Raw genomic sequence first — 21984 nt, forward strand, 5'->3', positions numbered from 1 at the left:
AGGTCATTGAATTGAAACAATGCACCTAGTGACATAATTGATCCAGTATAGAAACACAATGAAGCCAATTTGCCGTAAACCTAATCATGAAAATACTGGTTTTGCTATCTTTTGAAAATTGGGTTATTCTGATTTTAGACTTAATGCAGTTTAAAATAAATGATGCAATAAAGACAGCCTGCAAATCCAGTGGAGTTTGTTAGGGTCCTGAGATGTATTACCCTGAAAATACTTTGTTCTTAGGGTCAGATACACCTGTTCCACACCGCCCACCCATTGATCTTTTCTTTATCATGTTTACAAAGACAGAAATCTCTGCCTCCCAAGGTACATTTGAAATGTTGGAATATTTTTTGAGAATTATGCAAACCTCGTTCCTTAAATAAAAGGTTACAGATGGTGTTACTTTTCTTTCTCTGTATTTTCCTTAAGTCACTCTCCTTTTGTATTCTAGATCTCTTTCTCCTTTAAAGAACCTCATCAGTTTATCCCTTTGGGGTCTGGTCACTGTTTCCCTCTCCAGCCTCATATTTTGCCCCTTACTCCTCAAAGTCTTTGCTCCATTTACATAGGAATACTTGAATTCCTCCCCCGGGATTGGTGCCCGTCTTGTGAAACCCTTTCTTACCCCGTTTCTCAGCGTCTCTTGAAGTCTTGTGAGATAGTCTGTAGGATTGTGTCTCCTGTACTGGACTGTAAGCCGTTTGAGGGCACTCTCTCCCAAGAACTTATACATCTCAGAATCCCCAGAACCTGGCATAGTTCCCAGCACATACTGTAGTTATGTAGTACATTGTGAAAATAATCAGTCGTGGGCCTCATACTTCCTTCAATATGAGATGATAAGTTGGAAATGGTTCGGAGCAGGAAGCAAGAATGTGGTCATTATTTTAACTCTTACTTCCTTGCTTGCTTTGGACATGCAGAATCTGACTTCTAGATTAATTTAGTCTTTTGTGGTTCAAATTTCCATTGTCGAGCAGCATTCTAGCCCTGTTAGTTGGTTATCTCTTTGGCTCATTGAACCAAAGTCGAACGCAGACTTACAGTTTCACCTGAGAGTGCTCAGCAGGACTAACCACAGAATGTTTTATTTTTTAAAAAATTAAATGATATCCAATCCATAGGCCATTAATTATAACCTCCAAAATCACGTAGAAGGGTTTGTCTCAGATCAGACCAAATGCCCCCTTAACTTCTATGCCTCTGAAGCTGAGAGCCTTGAAATAAATTCTTGACTTCTGCTTCCATTGGCTGTCCTATATTTGGTTGAACTTTTCCTTTTTTATTTTCTCAACATGCTTTTCTAATTTAGGCCTTATTTCCCTGAAGTCAGAGCCAGGCCAAATACAGTAAATTTGTATCAGTAAGTTTCTCACAGTTCTTGGAGAGTTAAGGAAAGCAATACAGATCGGGGCCGTCCCCTGTCACGTTTGGGAGGCTTACCTGTGCTGAGTGACCACTTGCCGCTAAAACCGTGAATGCCTCCAGGCCGAGCACTGTTTCTAATTCCATCTCTAGTTCCCCCAGCACCCAGCCCACTGTTTGACACTGAAGCTGTTATTAACAAAAGTAAATTTTTATATCACCCTATTAGGATCATTGCCTGTTGAGTAGACACTAATTAGTAAGTACTTGTCAAAATCAGTATAGCAGCCTATCACACGGTTCTCTAATTAAGAGGTCGAGGGAGCCATATAAGCACTTCAGTATTACTTGAATATAAATAGATAAGCCAGAAAAATTCAGATCCTGATTCAGTTCAGAACAGAAAAGCATGAAGTTTAAATGTTCCAAAAGGGATTTTTTAAGAACTTAAAATTACCTATAGATTTAGGCTGTTTTGTGTTTTCAGGCTTTGGTCTGTAGACCTTTCTCTGAGATTCTTGAGAGCCTTTACACACTAATCTGCCTTGAGAATGTGAATATTTTGCTGGTATCAAAATTGAATGTGTTGATCAATGAGTAAGAACTGAAAGGTCTCTGTTCTAGGCAGGATCGAGAACTTCTTTTTTTCTAATTCCACACAGACACGTCTTCGGCCTCTGAGGATGAGGGCTCTCTGAGACGCCAAGCTGCGCTCTCTGCTGCCTTGCAACAGAGCTTACAGAATGCTGAGTCCTGGATCAACCGTTCAATTCAGGGATCGTCCACTTCTTCATCCGCATCTTCTACGCTGTCCCATGGAGAGGTCAAAGGAACCAGTGGGTCTCTAGCTGATGTATTTGCCAATACCCGAATAGGTAGGAGCTGGATCTACCCGAGCAGCCCAAGTCATGTTCCATTTGGCTCCCAGCATCCAGGAAATAGTTTCTGATTTGTATTAGTTTTTTCAGAGTGGCCTAAGAAATAAAATTAGAAAGAACATAACAGTTAATGGGGCAAAGAAGGAAACACCAGCAGTACATTTGGAGTGATAGGTATCATCTGCATTATTGGTGCATAGTATTGCCCACCTGAAGCCATAGCTATTTCCATAAGCAATACTCAAGCCGCAAGATATAACACCAGTCTTAGTGTGGGTTTATCCCTGTTGGAGAATATTCCACATATTAAAAGGTGTTAAAATATGTAACATCTTAGATTTTCCTAGGATTGTTACCTGTGTTTTCTCAAACAGAAAAACATGAAACCTGAGCAAATTCTGCACTAATATCAGTGAAGCTCCTTGTCTTTAGCATAAAGACTGGATTTATGGTCCTTGCTGCTGTGTTATTGCTACAACTGGAGTGTGCAGGCTGACCGTGTTGGTACCCTGTGAGCTGCTGCCTGCTACCAGTGCTCCTGTATGGAGGGTAGCTTTCGCTTGGCTCTGCTTTATGTCTGTGTGTGTGTGTGTGTGTGTGTGTGTGCGCACGCACGCGCGCTTTAAGGGTTTGTGACATCTGCAGGTAAAGATATAGCTCAGATCTCTGCTTTTGCTAAATTGGTTGGTACATACTGTGCTGAGTTATGTATTTGAACATCATGCGTCTGTGGTGTCTTAATTTTCATATCAGTGGTCTTTCTATATCACTATATATATATATAGACACTATATATATGTGCGTGTGTGTGTGTGTGTGTGACACACACACACACACACACACGCACATATATATATATACACATATATAGATCTTTAATCTAGTAATTGATTTCTGAAAAGAAAAATTTAGAAAATTTGCAATTCAAGCCTGTAAATTAGTAAAGAACATAGCTACCTTGAGGGTATGATTGCCCACATTAAAAAGCCAAGTGCCAACAGCCAGTGGCTTGTCTTGCAGCTTGGCTCTGCCCTGTAATTCACTGAACCTCTTAAAGCAGCTACAGAGGAGCATACTCACCATCTTTTCTGTTCGGGAGGGTAAGCAACAGAGCCATGGTCGGGTCAGGTTTTATTTCCACATTTGTCTAAAAGAAAGCAACTTCACTTATTAAAAATACTGTCCTAATACCCAGTTAACTCTGTCTAGGTTTTTGTTAACTAGATGATTTCATCTGACCTTATATTTTTCTATTGCTTCACTACTCTATGAAAAGTTTTTTGTTAAGGTATTCACAAAAACCATTTTATCTAACTAACATTATTGCCTTTTGGATGTTTGCTCTAACAGAAGCAATTCATGTTCCTAATAGAAAAATTTGAAGATACAGATAAAATATATATATATATATATCTATATATATCTATATATAGATATATCTGTAAACCCACTTCCCACAGATAACACTCTAATGTGTATCTTCCTAGACTTTATTTGCATATGAATATGTAGGGTTTGGGTCTTGCTTTTTAAAAAATGAAATTGTACTAAACATAGTGTTCATAACCTGCTTTTCTTAGCAGTGTATCACAAATTAGTAAATCTTTTATGTCATTAATACAGAATTATACTATTATTTTTATGGTTTCAAAGTATGCTGTTATATGGCTATGTCCTGGTTTATTTAGCCATTCCCCTGGTTTGGACATTGGGAAGTATCCAATTTTTGGCCATTATAAAAACTGCTGGAATGAACATCCTTGAACACAGAATTTGGTGCACTTGTCTGATTATTTCCTTAAGACATATCCCTATAAGTGGAATTGCTGGTGTCAAATAAAGATGAATATTTTTAATGCTTTATTACTACATTATTCTACAGAAAGGTATGCTGTAGTCCACTTGTGCTAGTATATATAAAACTTTAAAAACCATTGAACTAGGGGGGGAAAAACAACAATTGAACTTAGTAACATCAGACTTTGGGGGCATAGAGACCTTACTCCCAAATTGATTTTAGAAATTGTTTATCTTACGCTTTTTGCCTTTTTTATGGTTTTGAGTAGCTTGTTGTTATTGTTGTAACTCATATATTTTACTTCCTCTAATTTTCCTTTTCTTCCCCAGATGTTTTTCTAAGTTTTCTTAGGTAACACATCCCTATTGAATGGCTCTGTTCCAACTTAGGTCATTTTAGTTCCTTGATATTAAGAATCCCTACCTGAAGCAGAACAAAAGAACATTACACAATCATGCTTAGAGCAAGGGAAGAACCTTGTCTGTCAAGTAGATCAGTTTCCTGTGGGTTATTTTATAAAAATTGGAAGTAGGCCTTATCTGGTTTTCTTCATTTGGGAACTTGAGGGATCTGACCCACTCCCCAGACACTCTTCCCCATTTCCGGTGGAAGAGGAAACATTATGGACAAACCAACATAAACCAACATAAACATGAAGAGATGCTCGAGGCTAGAATATCAGTAGCACTATGACCACAGTCACTTTGCTTTCATTTTGAAGTCACTCGCAGTTTTTATTATGATTATTAACACTGAATTTCTACCAGACTTTCTGTGGAGAAAAGAACATTTTGGAGGAATACTGGATATGTGATTGGCTCTTAATAAGGCTGTTCGAGTTCTTGAAAATAATAATTTTGAAAAAAGGAAAAAATAATTTTGATCTGCCCTGGCTTACACTCTTACTCTCTCATTATATCTTACGAGTAGAATTTGATTTCAAAGGTTATTTTACAAGAATTGATAGCCCATTTTTGTAGTTTTTTCCTTGTTAAGAAACAACCACAGAAAGATTTGAAGATTCTTGTTTTTATTGCCAATGTCATATAATTCTGAATTTTGTTTTCTCCTCCCTCAGAGAATCTCTCTGCTCCCCCTGATGTCACTACAACTACCTCTTCTTCATCATCATCTTCCTCAATGCGCCCAGCAAATATTGATCTGCCCCCTTCGGGGATAGTCAAAGGCATGCACAAAGGATCCAACAGGTCCAGCCTTATGGATACAGCTGATGGTAGGGCGTTCTTTTAGGGAGCTATATAGGGAATATTAGTTAAATTGGAAAAATGCACATCCTGAACAGCAGCACCTGAGCGGTAGAGCAGCTGCAGAACTCCACTGCAGCTGGCCGTCCAGCACAGGTCCTCTGGAGGGCCCTCTTTTCAACAGCCTGCACTGTGGCAGCCCTGTTACTTGTTCGGACAGTCTGCATGGTCAGAGGATCGCTCTGAACAAGAAACAGTATGGAAAAAAGGAGGGCTAGATGAAATCTGGAAGCAGGGTGTTAATGATGGTGCCGTATTTGTTACGTGTTGCCATAAAACTTGTCGTGTACATATTTGTATTTCTTTGGCCCCGTTGAAATAGAATAAGACTCTGGGCAAAGGCCAAACATCATTAGAAATAAAAATTCCATAAAGAGTTGAGAAGCTGAGATAGCCCTAAAATCAGTGGATTTTCACTTACTGTTTTCCCCTCCTTACAGGTGTTCCTGTCAGTAGCAGAGTATCCACAAAAATCCAGCAGCTTCTCAACACTCTCAAACGACCCAAAAGGCCTCCCTTAAAGGAATTTTTTGTGGATGACTCTGAAGAAATTGTGGAAGGTAGTAGTAATAATACCAAAAACATACATTCCTTCAACAGATATATCTTAAGCAATTACTACATGGTGTTTAAGGTATGGTAGGATTTAAGGATGAACAAGGCAGCATTTTTGTGAAAGAATTCAGAGTTCTCTGCTCTTCTTTCCCTAGGTATTTACGTGTTGCATTATCCTAGAATACACATGTCAAATTTGACCTCAAATGTTTACCTGGTCCTTTTTGATATAATCTTTTTGTTAAATCAACCAGCCAACACACATGTCTGCTTCATACAGGACAGTGTGGTAGATGGTGAAAAGTTCAAAGATTTATGAAAATATAGCCATTCCTTCATACTGTTTGCACCTAGAATATTCTGGTACTAAAATGCACGCCCCTGAAAATAGTTTAGCCAATAAGCATGTATCCACTAATACAGCATTTGGGAGAAGGGCAGAAAGTGGAAGTGGCAGTAGTCAGTGATTTATTTAGTAATTTGACAAATATTTATGGCTGAAATCATATGATGTTTAGGATTTAATAGGAAGAATTGGGAGTCAAATGAGAAGCAGCATAGATGAAATGAAGGTGGCTGGCATTTGATGATTCTTGAAGTTGAATGACAATAGGTTTTGTCCAAAGAACTGAGCCTGGTAGCTTTTGTAGTTCATTTTTATATCCTGAGACTAATGGTAGGCTTCGATCACTTTGGACATGTTAATGATGCTTACACTAGGCACATTAATAGACTAGATCTGGTCTTAGTCCACTTTATTCAGCTGGAAGCAACAAGCAACCTGGCATATGAGGTTAAGATGACTTTCTGTTCTGTAGGAGTCACCAAACTCTTTGAACTATGGACATCTTCCTACATACACTGACATTCAAGGTGCTAACACCAATAATAGCCTCTTCAGTATTTCTGGAACTGTGTATTGACCAGGCAAATGAAGGTCAGGGTTTAGTAAGAATCACACTTGAACAGTTTTCATTGACAGAATAGCACTAACAGCTTTCCACTAATTATAAATAGACAGCAATTGCTTATTCAAATCATGATTATCTTTGGAAAAGGAAAATATCCATACGTCTTCAGAAGTCTGAAAGAGTGTCCGCCAGGGTCTGCGTTGAGGCCTGGTGGATGGCCATAATGTACACACTCTTATGACCGGAAGACTATGCCTGCCATATATACAGTCTGTCCATAAAACCAAACTATTTAGAATCACCCGTGTTTATCTTTTTACTTAATCTTGGTGGTTTAGAGTCTGGGGATATATGAACTAGAAGGGCAGTTGAAACATAATTTACCTAGGGCAGTAAATTGGGAAGTGAAACTATTTCATTAGTTCTATGTCAGTAGAAAAAAAGTCAAGACATTTTCAGTAAGTTTCCCAAATCTGTTGTTAAGTTGAGCTATAAAATAAATTTCATACTTCATTTGCTCTTCTAATACGTGGTGCTTATTCTGTTCTTCTCCATTCTATGCCTCTTCTGTCATCTCCCACTCACCTGGCTAATTCCTACCCTTCCTTTAAGATTCGGCTCCCATGGAGGACTCCATCCTCTAGCCTGGGTGATGTGGTCTTCTTCTGCCCTCCCTATAAAGTCTCTGTCATGCACTGCTCTTGTTTAGTCGCCTTAGCTCTGGGTATGTGCAAGGGTCCCTCTCGCACTTCAGATACCTAATGAGGGACTCTGCTGCTTGCCCCTAGCACTGATTAGAAACAGTAAATGTTAGGGGCGCCTGGGTGGCTCGGTTGGCTGAGTGTCCGACTTCAGCTCAGGTCATGATCTCACTGTTCATGAGATCCCGATGCAGAACCCTGCATCGGGTTCTGTGCTGGCAGTTCAGAGCCTGGAGCCTGCTTCAGATTCCGTGTCTTCTTTTCTGTCTGTCCTCCCTGGCTCGTGTGCTCTCTCTCAAAAATAAATAAAATTTTAAAAATTAAGAGAAACAATAAATGTTTGTTCCAAGAATGGTGAACACTCAGTGTTTATTACATCTGTGCATATAATTGGCACTCAGTAAATACTTGACTTTGTTCCATGTATCAGTTATCTTTTCTGCTATGAAAGTAGAATGTTTTTGCTTTTTATTATTGAAATAATATTAATTTGTTGTAGAAAAAGTAAGAGGACTTTTGTTTTATTCATATGAAAAAATATGAAATATTCACCTCCAGTCTGTGGAATGACCATGTTAATAGTCTAGCACGTTTGTTCCCCCAATCCAGTTTTATTTATTTATTTATAGTTCATTTATTTTTGAGAGAGAGAGTGCAAGTGAGCAGGGGGAAGAGAGAGACAGAGAGACAGAGAGAGAATCCCATGCAGGCTCCACACTGTCAGTACAGAGCCCAGAATGGGGATCAAGCTCACGAACCATGAGATCAAGACTTGAGCTGAAGTCGAATGCTTAACCAACTGAGTCACCTGGGTGCCTCTAATCCAGTTCAATTTAATTAACATTGATTAAGAAGTACCATTATGTATGAGGTACTGTAGGCAATAAAAGGACTAAATCCATGCCTTCCTTCAAGAAGTTGTCAGTCTCGGAGAGAAAAACTTACACAGTAAAAGAAGCCCTTAAAGACCCTTGGTGCTTTAATAAGGGTTGACAACCACATGGGTGGGAGCTAAGGAAGGAATGACTGGGGACGGCTTCCCAGAAAATGTGCCGTTTGAGCCGCATCCTGAGAAGGATGAGTCCAGGTATACCAGGAGCAAAGGGATTGACCAGATGAGATATGGAAGGCATGGAGACATGGAACATTGTCATTTGTGCTCATTTTCTGTTTGAGTTTAATACTGACCTTGTGGTAGAAGTGTTACTATCCCCATTTTACAGATAAGGAAATTATGTTTTACTAGTAAAACGTAAATGTAAATTTGGGTTTCCGACTCACAGTTTAATACTTTTTCATTAAATGTAACCCGGTGAAGTGGAACCTGGCTCTCTAACTTGAGACACAAACTGTAAGGATTTTAAAACAAGTTGAGTAAAAATTACAAAATTACTAAAAAGGAATGTATGCTTTGTGCTTTTCTGTATGTTCAGTGATTTTCTTTGTTAGGGTCAGGATTTGTTTATTACATAAACTATATTAAATATTGATTTCACGATTATGTGGAAGATGAATTAAGGCCCACTTGGTGGATTACTATTTCTAACGATGTCCTTTCTTTTCTCAGAGTGAGTTTAAACCAAATAAAGATGAAGAGAAAAGGGAAATATATTTGCGATTAGAGACCTGAGTTGTGTTAGTTGGTATCTGTATGTATTTCAGATAATATTTTTATAACCCATTGGGGTTTTTTGGTACAGTACCTCAGCCAGACCCCAACCAGCCCAAGCCTGAGGGTCGGCAGATGACCCCTGTGAAGGGGGAGCCATTAGGAGTCATCTGTAACTGGCCTCCTGCTCTCGAGTCGGCCCTACAGCGCTGGGGCACCACTCAAGCAAAATGCCCGTGTCTGACCGCACTGGACGTGACGGGGAAACCAGTTTACACTCTTACGTATGGTGAGTTTGCAAGATTCGCAGCTCCTTCCTTTTCTCCTAATAGTTCTTCAGATTATCACAGGTAGTGATAGATCTTGATATTTAGCAGTTGCTGGTCATTGTGTTTCAAGAGATCTTGTAAGTTATTTTAACAGGATCCTAAGTTCTAAGTAGAGCTACTGTCAAATATTTTCATTTGCTAAATGATATTTGCAAAGCAGCTAATATTTAAAAGAGCAGAAAGAAGAAAGAGGCTTTGTGGATCCACGGCTGAGTTAAATATTAGAAGACGATTTGGAAAAGACATTTGGGCTGGAAATATGTTAAAAATATGACAGTTTTGTCTAAAAATTGAAAATTACATCATTCATTTATGTATGTATGTATGTATGTATGTATGTATTTATTTATTTATTTATTTATTTATTTTAAGAGAGGGAGGGAGAGAGAGCACATGCAAGCATAAGCCGGGGAGGGGCAGAGAGAGACGGAGAGAGAGAGAGAATCCCAAGCAGGCTCAACACACAAAGCACGAGATCATGACCTGAGCCAGAATCAAGAGTGGGACGCTTAACTGACTGAACCAACCAGGTGCCCCATCCTTTTTGTTTGTTTGTTCTTTTAGAGAAAGAGAGAGAGAAGTTGAGTCAGGGAGAAGGGCAGAGGGAGAGAGAGAACCTTAAGCAGGCTCCACAATCAGCATAGAGCCCAACTTGGGCTTGATCCCACGACTCTGGGATCATGACCTGAGCCAAAAGTCAACAAAAGCTGGACTCTTAGCTGACTAAGCCACCGTAGGAACCCTTTATTTTTCTTTTTTAAGTAACTTTTAAAAGTGGGGGGCGCCTGGGTGGCTCCGTCAGTTCAGTGTCCAACTTCGGCTCAGGCCATGATCTCACAGCTTGTGAATTCGAGCCCCACGTTGGGCTCTGTGCTGACAGCTCAGAGCCTGGAGCCTGCTTCTCCTTCTGTGTCTCCCTCTCTCTCTGCCCCTAACCCACTCACATTCTGTCTCTGTCTCTCTCAAAAATAAATAAACATTAACAAAATTTTTTTTTAATAACTTTTAAAAGTAACTTGAATTCACTTAAAATAACTTTATTTTTCAGTTTTTAACTAACAAAACAAATGGATTCAACTAGAGTGTATTATGCTAAGCGAAATAAGTCAGAGAAAGACAAATAATTGTGTGATTTCACTCATGTAGAACTTAAGAAACAAAACAGATGAACATAGGGGAAAGGGAAGCAAAAATAAGATTAAAAAAAAAAAAGGAGACAAACCGTAAGAGACTCTTAAATACAGACTGAGGGTTGCTGGCCTGGTATTAGGTGGGGGATGGGCTAAATGGGTGATGGGCATTAAGGAGGGCACTTGTTGGGATGAGCACTGGGTGTGTTATATGTAAGTGATGAATCATTAAATTCTATTCCTGGAAAAAAGTAAAAAAGAAGAATGGATTCGACCTGGGCTCTGAGAGTTTGTACTAGTTTATTCATACATACTCCTTTTTCCCTTCAGAAGTGAAGCACATTGTCCATAGACCTACATACAGAATAATTTTAGGGAAAAACAGTTTTTATTTAAACAATTGGACAGGTTGACATGAGTTTAAATTTTAGCTGCCCCTCTGAATGAGTTATATGTAAAACTAACCTGTCTACTCGAAATGGCATGACTTGTCCTTCACTTTCTACATAATCTATGATAAGAATTTCTAAGGGTGTTTGGAGAGAGGGAGCAGGAAGAGAGGAAGAATAGGCTTTTTTCCCTCCCAAAAATTATTTTTAGCACTCATTTCAGAAGCTGTATATTAAACCTTAAAGCAGTTAGCTGGCCAAATCTTTACATGTTTATTTAACATCTGTGAATGTATCTACATGTTTCATCTAGTTAGTTTCCATTTTGTCTGTTTTCACTGAAATACGTTGGTATGGAATGCTTAATCATTTGAGTCATACTTTTGCTTTGTGGTTAACCTCAAATATCTAATACCACATATGTAAGTGATTCTTCAGAAAAAGCTCAGAACAGAAGTAGTCTTCTGATTTTCATCCCTGTGATGAAAATTGTTGCCCTCCTTTAAATGTGACCAGCCTAAGGGTGCCTGTGTGGCTCAGTAGGTTAAGTGTGACTTCAGCTCAGGTCATGATCTCGTGGTCTGTGAGTTCAAGCCCCATGTCAGGCTCTGTGCTGACAGCTCAGAGCCTGCTTCAGATTCTGTGTCTCCCTCTCTCTCTGTGTTTCTCTCAAAAATAAATAAATGTTAAAAAAATGTTTTTTAATTAAAAAGATAAATGTTGGATCAGCCCACATCACATTACTTCTAAAGATACTCGGATTACTTCACAAGAGAATTTGAAATATTATCTAAACCAGAATGAGCATCTGGTGATGTTTTCTTTTGTTTGGAAACAGGGCTGGCTTTTGTAAACTCCAGTGAATATAAAGCATTTTTTTGTGGGGGAGGGACTTTGTCTTGGGGGGTGATGCTTGTCTAATGAGTCATTTGGAAGTGGCCATTGTCTTATTAAACCTGCTGATGAACTGAATGCCTCCTCGCTGAGGTAGGCCTGTTTTTTTCTATATGATTCTTTTCTTTTTCCAGGAAAGTTGTGGAGCAGAAGTTTAAAGTTGGCCTACACACTGCTTAATAAACTGGGGACCAAAAATGAACCTGTATTAAAACCTGGAGACAGGGTAATTGGTTTTTTGGTTTTAGGGAGGTGATGTTTTATTGTTTTCTAATACGCACATTCTGAATTTTTAACGTACAACAGCACAGTTTATATAACTTTTATTCTTAGAAAATGAAAATGGTTTGGTTCCAACCAAAGTTAGCTGAATACCAGGTGATAATTTTTGTATTTGTAGATGAAGGAAATTCACATGTCCCTTTCTGTAGCTGCTAAATCAGTTAACTCTTGTGCTAATAAAAGAGAGAGGAGCCTCTTTCTGGAAATAAATAGCTCAATAATCAGACAACAAAAATAGCAATAAAGTTTAGTCTGACTTTTTTTATTAAAAATTGCCCCATAAAGTTTTTCAAAAAATTTTCTGTGGTTTTATGTAGAAAGGGAGGGAGACCCATATTCTAAGAAGAAACAAAATGATATCATTTAATTTCTTCTTTAATTGGAGGTGACATTAAACAAAAAAATATTTTTACTTTTTGAAGATTTTTTTCCTATCAATGACCTGTATATGATTACTTCTTACCATCAAACATGATTTTTTATTTGGTGTTTGTAGAACAAAGCACCAACTCACAGCAGGGCTGTTTTGAGTAGACGCATGATCCAGAACTTCCTGAACTAGCCTTTTAAAAATACCTTTGCATTGTGGCAGAGGACACCTAAAGGGTGACTCTACTTATAACTGTGATACATGAGGGTTTCCTGGTCCTCACTGAACCCTAGGAAGGTAATTTTGTGTCCTCTACTTGTGTACAGGAAAGAAATGGGTTGTCTTAAATCTTTTCTGGAATTCGTATTTTTCAGAACTCTAGGAAGGATTAACAACTTGAGAATTGAACTTAACTTGGGAGTGAGTTAAGAGAATTTGAAAGTTAAAGAAGGGGAAACAGCAGTCTAGTGGCACAATTAAGTTTCACATGTCAATCTATGAACATCTAAGCCAAGTAACAAGCTTCACAATGATCATGACTTCTGGGGTTTTGCATTCCTTGAGTAAATTGGGAAGGGTCAGTTATCCCTGTCAGACATTACAGGTGAGATCACAATTTTGAACGCATTACACAAGCTTCACTGTTTATCTTTTGTAGAAGAATTAACTTTTTATCCATAGTGGTTTGTGCCGGTGTTACTTACACCTCTTACCAGTGCCTTCATGCTAGAGTACTTGCGTTGTTAGTTAACTGAGTAGGGATTAAAGTTAAGTGAGCAGTGAACTCATTAAAGAATAAGAAACCTTGAGCTGGCCCTACAGTGGCAATCAAGTCAGTCAACACTTGTGAGTTCTCTGAGAGTTGTAAGGCTTATTCTCTAATATGCTGGCCTATCTAGAGAGATCCATTACATTTATTTTATTTAGTCCTGCACTAAAGTAAATTGCCTTAGGTTTCACAAGTAATTAACTTACTACTTAAGGTGAGTTGTTAATTGCTCAATCACCAGTAGAATTCAGTGACAATTTTTTCTTATCATGATGATGAATTGCATTACAGTTTCTAAAATGTGTCTAGTGTAATCCTGGGTATGCTAGAGATCTTTTTAGATTTGTGCATCTTTCTCAATAACTTAATTTCCTTTAGGCTATTAAATAGTTTGTGTTCATGATATACATATATATATGTTTATCTTAGAGAATGATATTGAAGGTATTTGTTTTTGTTCCTGTTATTGAATGTCATTATGCATTTTAGGTAGCCCTGGTTTACCCCAACAATGATCCAGTCATGTTTATGGTGGCTTTTTATGGATGTCTCCTGGCAGAAGTGATTCCAGTGCCTATAGAGGTACCTCTTACCAGAAAGGTAACATTGCTGAATTTAAGAGGAATGTAGCCTGATGTGACATGGTGGGCATCGGGTTCTTGGATCAATTGATTCCATCATGACATTAGAAACAGCCTAACCTTCTTAAGTATTCAGCTTCACTTTCTAAAAACATGAGAGTTGTAGAAAAATAATTATTATTATTTATAAGTTTCATGAAAATAATACATTTTCAACTAAGATAGACTTTATATAGTATATATATCACTTGAGAATCATGGGGGTATACCTGACTTTTCAGTAATTACTGTTTATAAAGAAGACCCCTATTGCTTCAGAGACTATAGATAATCCACATTTACAAGGTGGGAACTTTGTATAAAGGGTTTTCCTTTAACTGTATCATACAGCCCAGGGTTTTCCTTAGGTTGAAGGATGACACAGTGATGATGGCATGTTACTACTCTGGGAGATAAGATTTTACTTTAATGTCACATCAGCCCATGCAGCATATGTAACAAGTTTTCAAGTTTAACCGAATGATTTCTCTGTGAGCTGTTTGACCCTAAATTTCTCATATAGTTTATTATTGAGAGATCATGATAAAGACAAATATGGTAGATACTGTGGATTTACAAATACATATATTTTTTTTTTTTTCTGAAAGGAATGAAAAACAAATTGATAACATCCCTGAAACTTTGGTTGATGGGATATAGTATCTTTAGATCAGTCAGGAAATCGTAAGGTTGTTCTTAAATTATTGAGTTGGCTGTGTTTGTGTGGTTTCATAATGATACTTTTAAGTATTTTAATGGAAATACTTTATATCTTTTGTTGTTTTCTCTGCTCTTGCCATAAGTCTTAAATCTTTTTTTTTAATGTTCAGTTTTTGAGAGAGAGAGAGAGAGAGAGAGAGAGAGCGCACACAACTAGGGGAGGGGCAGAGAGAGAGGGAGACACAGAATCCGAAGCAGGCTCCAGGCTCTGAACTGTCAGCACAGAGCCTGATGCTGGGCTCGAACTCACGAACTGTGAGATCATGACTTGAGCTGAAGTTGGACACTTAACTGACTGAGCCACCCAGGCACCCCAGCCATAAGGCTTAAATATTACCTCCTTTAAAATATAATAATAAAGAGTATATGGATTTGGGTATAACCATCCATTCACTTTCATTGTAAATGTAGACCTTTGGTGTCCATTTACATTATTTTATTCTGACCTGGGTTGCTTTGCTTTTGAATTTGGGGATGTGGCTAGGTCAACACAGCTTAACCATGTTCACATCTATTTCACTGGCCTGAAATTAACTGTAAAAAAAAATTTTTTTTTAATGTTTGTTTTTGAGAAAGAGAGACAGAGACAGAGACAGTATGCGAGCCAGGGAGGGGCAGAGAGAGAGGAAGACACAGAATCTGAAGCAGGCTTCAGGCTCTGAGCTGTCAGCAGAGAGCCTGACGCAGGGTTCGAACCCATGAACTGTGAGATCATGATCTGAGCTGAAGTCGGACGCTTAACCCACTGAGCCACCCAGGCGCCCCTAAAATTAATTTAAAAGAGAAGCATTGCTAACTTTTGAGTAAAATGGTCACATTGACTGGTAGAATTCATCCTCAGCAATGTCAGATTAATAAAATACTTGATTTGTACTCAGGAAATCATTGTACTGTAGAAATTATTTGGAAGAACATATTGTCATTGGATGTTGACAACTGCCAGGTAGCAGTGGGGTTCCATGAATGTTATCACACAAGTGCCAGAGCATTGCTAAGTGCTAGGTTTGGGGCATGGGTGTGCTCATGCTCACTCCCCTGTTGTGCTCATTACCTTCTCTCCACAGGATGCCGGAGGTCAGCAGATTGGCTTCTTGCTAGGAAGCTGTGGTATCGCCTTAGCTCTGACCAGTGAAGTTTGTCTAAAGGGGCTGCCAAAAACCCAGAATGGAGAAATTGTACAGTTTAAAGGTTAGTAATATTTATACTTTGAATTATCAGTTAACAGTTAAAGCTTAGTGGTTTGATCAGTGTCTTAATTTAATAATAGCTAACTACTTAACATATATTTTCTTATTTAATTTTCACATTCTTATGAAGTAGGTACCATTATTATCCCCGTTTTACAGGTGAGGAAACTGAGACACAGAGAGGTTAAGTAACTTGCCCAAAGTCACAGCTAATAAATGGCAGAGCAGCGATTTGAACCCAAATCTGTCTGATTCCACAGCCCACACCCTTAACCTTTATGCTGATGGTTGGAAAAAGCTACCACTCTGTTCACTAAAGCTAAATGCTACATGTAGAGACAGAGGATAGACCACTAACCTCAGTGGACTTCCATTGCCAAATGGACCTCCCAATTGTTGAGGTAATGTCAAGGCCGGAAATTAGCATGTGGAACGATTGTACTTTTGAAAGAAGGTATAATTGTCTGGTGATCTATCACTGAAAACTAATAAATATAGTATGTTACTGATTATAAGATGACCTTGATTTGGTCTCTTGATATTTAAAACGACCAGTTCAATGTGAACTCCTTCCCTTATGGCTTAGGCAATTCAATTTTCATTTTGGGTTTGATTTAGGTTGGCCCCGGCTCAAATGGGTCGTAACAGATTCCAAGTACCTTTCAAAGCCACCTAAAGACTGGCAGCCCCACATCTCACCTGCCGGTACAGAACCAGCATACATTGAGGTAAGTCCTGAGACTAATACATTGTGGCTTCCTGTGGCTTCAGTTGCTATCTTATAAAAGTCAAAACTAACCTTTTGCAGCTTTAATGTTAGAAAAGCCTCCTGGTTTGTTAGAGTTCCATCTTTTGGCTTATAAAATGCTTGTGGTGGGCCTTCTGTTCTAATTATTTTTAACATAAATACACATTCAAGAGAAAGCAAAAAAAAAAAAAAAGTGATCCTTCTCATATAAGAAAGTTACACAAGACTTAGAGATGTGCAAAGGTTTAAGAAATGTATACTGACAGAGATGTTTCTCTGCTGCTTTTGGTGAGGTAGGGGAGTGGAAAGCAAAAGAATGGAGACCCGAGGAAGGAAAATACCTGTACTTTAAAAGAACAAATTTAACAGATGAAAGATAAAGAGCAAGAAAAAACAAATGGTTAGAGGGTTTGGTATTGAAGGTCAGTGTAGCATCTGGAGTGGTTGCTAGCATTCAGTTTGAGGGATTAAGTCCTTCTGCATACCAGGCACCAGGCTAAGAGCTGCTTCCAATGCATTATCTCAGTCAGCCCTCACACGAACCCTGTGAGGTCAGGGCTGACATTAAACCTGCTTTATGGGGGAATAATATTCCATTGTGTGTGTGTGTGTGTATACACACACACTACATCTTTATCCATGTATCAGTTGATGAACATTTGGGCTCTCTCCATAGTTTGGCTGTTGTTGATAATGCTGCTATAAACCTTACTCAGCCATGAAAAAGAATGAAATCTTGCCATTTACAATGACGTGGATGGAGCTAGAATGTATTGTGCTAAGCAAAATAAGCCAGTCAGAGAAAGACAAATACCATATGATTTCACGCATATGTGGAATTTAAGAAACAAAACAGATGAACATATGGGAAGGGGGGAAGAGAAGAGAGGGAAACAAACCACAAGAGACTCTTAGAGAACAAACAGTGTTGACAGAAGGAGGTGGGGAGGGGATGGACTAGATGGGTGATGGGTATTAAAAACAGCACTTGTTGTGATATGAGCACTGGGCGTTGTATGTACGTGATGAATCACTGAATTCTACTCCTGAAACCAATATTGCACTGTATATTAACTAACTAAAAAAGAAAACCTGCTTTTGAGATAAGGAGACTAAGACTTAAATGAACTCAAGTAACCAACCGAAGGCCACATGACTCAAAAATGACAGAGCTAGGACTTATACTCACATTTGTTTCCCTCTAAAAGCTATGCCCTTGATGACTCCACATCCCGCTTGAGACATCTTAGTAAGTGCTTACCAAGTGTTTGCTAAGTTTTAAATGATAAACCAATCAATAAATTTAAAAAGTTTGAGGGAAAAAAATCCACTCAGCCTTGAGCCCCGTGGTGATAACTGGCTATAAAAGGGAAGAGAGTGGGCAGTAGCTTTGAGGCGTGATGTGTTAATGTTGGAGACGAGGAGGATTGCTTTGAAAGATGGAAGAGATTGGAGTATGTTTAGATGACAGACAAGTAAACAGGCGATTAAAATACCAAATGTAGCCATCATCCCTCAGTCCACATCATGTCTCATTGAGGACATAGTTCATCACTCCATCCTCCTTAACACTGCTCACTGGCTTCCCTGACTGCTCCCTCAGTTCTCCTGCCTCACTGACCACTCCTTTTCAGACTTCTTTATCAGTTTGTCCTAAAAAATGAAGGGTGCTTCATTGTGTGGCCCCTGCTTAACTCTCTGGCTTCACATAGAACGACTACCCTCCACATCTAGACTTTGGCTATTCTGAATTAACTTGCAGTTTTCACTTAGGACCCTCTTATGACCCACAGGACATTGCTAGTGAGTTTAAAGTACGCTATGAGTCATAGGGAGCTATTAAAGGGTTGTCAGAAGAGTTTGATAAGAATAAATATGTTATTTAAAGATGTATCCGGTTTGATTAGATTAATAAGGTAAACAGAGAGTCCACATTTTACAGTTATCCAGGTACGCCCAAGCTCATGGTGATAGGGATAGAGAAGAGTGGGTGGAATTGAGAGATAGGAAGGAAGGAAGGAAAAGAGACAGGATTTAGGGACAGACTCTAGAGAGGGAGGAGGCAAGAAAGACTCTCAGGTTTCTGACTTGAGCAACGGGTAGATGGTGGCACCCTTTACCAAGATAGAAAATACAGCAAGAAGAGTTCATGGGCATGGGGTGGGGATGAAGAATACAGTGGTGGATACATGGGGTTTTATAGGACTATGGGTCATTCAAGGAGAACAATTGACTCTACGAGTCTAAATGTCTGGAAGGAGGGCTGGGTCAGAGGTTGAGAACTGGAAGCCATCAAGCGCATGTGGTATCCCGATGGAAGAAAGTAAAAAGAGAAAGAAGAACAGAACTTTCAGGAAATGCCAACATTTAAGGGATGGGCAGAAGAATGGAAGGGGGAGAGAGATGGAGAGATTATGAATAGGAGAGAGGAATATCACAAAAGCTAAGGAAGAAGACAGTGTCAAGGAAGGAGGTGTTACATGTTACAGAAAGGTCGGATAAAATAAAGTATGTCTTGTGTCCTTTTGATTTAACAATCAGAAGTTGCTGATCTTGGTAAAAAGCGACTTGGATGGAACATTGAGGAAAAAGCAAAATGAGAGTTGATTGATTTATAGGAGTGAGTAGGCCATCTCTAGGTGTTCCCCTCCCAACCTAGGAGCTTCTGACAGACAGGAACCACACCTTACCCACCTATAACTCTGCGGTGCCCTGCTTGCCATGTTTTTGATACGGTGCTTCCATTAATGCAGCTCAAGTCACTTGTTTGTTTAGCTTCTTTAACAGCCACTTGACACTGATGACTAATTAAACTTGTAAGAATTTTTCACACATCCTTTCTTGAGTTTTGTCACTTGTCAATGCTATCTTTGCGTGATTAGAGTTTGGGGCCTTACCGTATAGTCTTAAATATTCATATGAAACATATTAAATGTAGCCCATTACCATGGCTTATCTGGGTTTCATTTTGGAATTCTAGTTTGTCATTTGAAATAACCCATTTTATTGTGTTTCTTATGCTTTTGTTTTTTGTGATTTTTTTTTTTCCTAGTATAAAACAAGCAAAGAAGGGAGTGTGATGGGAGTTACCGTGTCCCGCCTTGCGATGTTGTCTCACTGCCAAGCTCTGTCCCAGGCCTGCAATTATTCTGAAGGTCAGACTTCATCTTGTGACTGCCCTCATTGTGAGCTTCAGATATATGTGACTGTGAGCAGAGTGCTCAAAGATTGGATTCCAGTTAATGACCAAACTCAGAGTGAAGTGCTCTAAGACACATTCTTGGCTTGCTTTTGCTTTTCTTTTTCACAAATATGCGGTAATTTAAAGGAACTAAAATGCTGGGCAAACCAAATATGTAAAGCATGATTTCTAGAGTGCAGAAATAGGAAACAAATTAAAACCATGTGTTTATTAGCTGCAGAATGTTACATATCTCCATCTCCCTGTGTTTATAGAGCTGACACCAGTTGTACATTTGGAGTTAAAGAAATCCAGCTACCAAAGAGCACAGATTAAAACACAAAAATGTATTCTGTATTGTGAAAGTTTAGATGTGTTGATATAGTATAGTGACTCTTTGCCTTAGAATGTTCTTTGCAATATTAAATTTTTTAGTACTTTATTTTCCTTTCATAAAATGAAGCAAGTTATACATGTTCATTATAGAACAGCATTCTTGTCTGGTAAAATGCATATATATAATGGAAGCAATCAAAAGCCAAAAAAATGGAGATTGATTAAATTATAATATGCTCAAGTAGTGGGTTATACCCTGAGGCATTAAGACTCCTGATCTTGAATATTAAAGATCTAAGGAAATTATTTCAATATATCATTAAGTGGAAACAAATTAGATACAGTGCAGTATGCCCGTTTTGTTATGGTAGATATCTGTCTAGATATAAGGATGCTTAGAAGTATGTGTAGATCTATATAAATATATAGATATAGATATACACCAACTTTTTTTACTTCCTCTAGAAAGTATAATTTTTTACATGTGTTTCTGAAACATGCAGAGTTTCTAAAATAAGCATGTGTTCCTTGTATAATTAGGAAAAAAATATTACCTCTTGGAAGACAGTGCCTATGTCATAATAAGTTTCAGACTCCTTATCTCTTCTGTGACCTTGTTCCCCTGTGATCGGTCCCCTAGCCAGTTTGAGGGGACCCTCAAGTAATCAGAAGCTTTTAGTGATTTCTTCAGAAGTATAAAATCAGTTGTTTAATAGAGACAAATGAAACACATCTGCTGCTTAACACTGAAGATGATTTCCTTTTTCCTATTTTTTCAATCTTAGGGGAGACAGTGGTAAATGTTTTAGACTTTAAGAAGGATGCCGGGCTATGGCATGGCATGTTTGCGGTAAGCTCCTCAGAATTATGGCCTTTAGTGTAAATTGTGCTTATAATTCAGGTCGGTATGTAAGCTGTGTAACCAGAGCATCTCCCAGTGGTTATTTGAAATGTAAGCCCCCCAAAAATCAATAATATTTTCCAGAAGAATTTTGTAATACAGATGGTAACTTTTTTAAAGGAGAATGTAATTCTGTTGTTTCTTCAGTGTGTGGTTGGACATACTCTTCACATAACTGTGTAGGAGAACTTAGGATCAAAAATTTTTTAAACATCTGCTATGACGGCTCAAAACTATTATAGTACCACTTTTCTACAAATGACTATATATGTATGATTAAAGTACATTTGAGATTTACTTCTTCTCTTTTCTGAAGAAAGGATTTACATGAATGTATTTAGATCCTGGTAACTGTGCTTAATGACATTTAACTTTTCCATTGGGCAAACTGTATTGAATGACTCCAAGCAACAATTAAAGAGTAAAGTAACAAGGTAGATCAGCTCCTTTCCACAATAGAGGAACAGGTAACATGCTGTGGGAGTTAGAGAAAGGTGAGTCCCTCCCACCTCCAGCATCAGGCCATTTTTATAGAAGAGCGACAATTGAGTTGGACTTTGAAAAATGGGCAAGATTTAGCCATATGGAGATATCTTGTGGGTGGAGGTAAGGAGGGGACATTTCAATGGGAAAAACTACCGTATATAGCGTGCTGATTTGGAGGGAAGAGAGACAAAGGGTCCAAAAGTTGAAGAGGACCTTCAAGAGATTGTCTCTTCCAACTTCCTTGCGTATTGCAGGAATCTGAGAAAGAGTAGCAAATGAAGCCTAGGGGAAGAGGAGGAGGATCCCTTTTCACCCAGGACACACTTCAAAGTAGTAAGAGCCTGTTCCTTCAGTGTACATAATTTCTAGCTCATTTCTGAAGCCCTTTTGATTGGTTAAAACACCCTTTTGAGGGGTTAGAGGGAATTTTCTACCTGTGATACAAAGAGCAAGATGGGGACGTGTAGAAGAACTAGTATTAACACCATTTTGTCCTTGAAAATCCAAAAATTTGTCACCATAGCTAGAAACGTGGGGGAAGGAGGTAAAAGAGGTTT

General features: G+C 38.6%; 1 protein-coding gene across 4 annotated transcripts in view; it reads left to right on the plus strand.

Moving 5' to 3' along the window:
- DIP2B (disco interacting protein 2 homolog B) overlaps positions 1 to 21984 on the plus strand; it is a 226174-nt gene that overhangs the window by 155094 nt on the left and 49096 nt on the right. Inside the window, exons 5-14 of one of the 4 annotated variants that reach the window (XM_042946513.1) lie at positions 2031 to 2243; positions 5123 to 5278; positions 5750 to 5872; positions 9177 to 9374; positions 11962 to 12053; positions 13738 to 13848; positions 15653 to 15776; positions 16394 to 16503; positions 19576 to 19678; positions 20826 to 20890. In XM_042946513.1, coding sequence (XP_042802447.1) covers positions 2031 to 2243; positions 5123 to 5278; positions 5750 to 5872; positions 9177 to 9374; positions 11962 to 12053; positions 13738 to 13848; positions 15653 to 15776; positions 16394 to 16503; positions 19576 to 19678; positions 20826 to 20890 — 1295 coding nt within the window. The remainder of the gene's footprint in view (positions 1 to 2030; positions 2244 to 5122; positions 5279 to 5749; positions 5873 to 9176; positions 9375 to 11961; positions 12054 to 13737; positions 13849 to 15652; positions 15777 to 16393; positions 16504 to 19575; positions 19679 to 20825; positions 20891 to 21984) is intronic. The other 3 variants (XM_042946516.1, XM_042946514.1, XM_042946517.1) reach the window with 3 other exon arrangements.

The sequence above is a fragment of the Panthera leo genome, chromosome B4 (genome assembly GCF_018350215.1).
Source record: "Panthera leo isolate Ple1 chromosome B4, P.leo_Ple1_pat1.1, whole genome shotgun sequence".
Lineage (NCBI taxonomy): Eukaryota > Metazoa > Chordata > Mammalia > Carnivora > Felidae > Panthera > Panthera leo.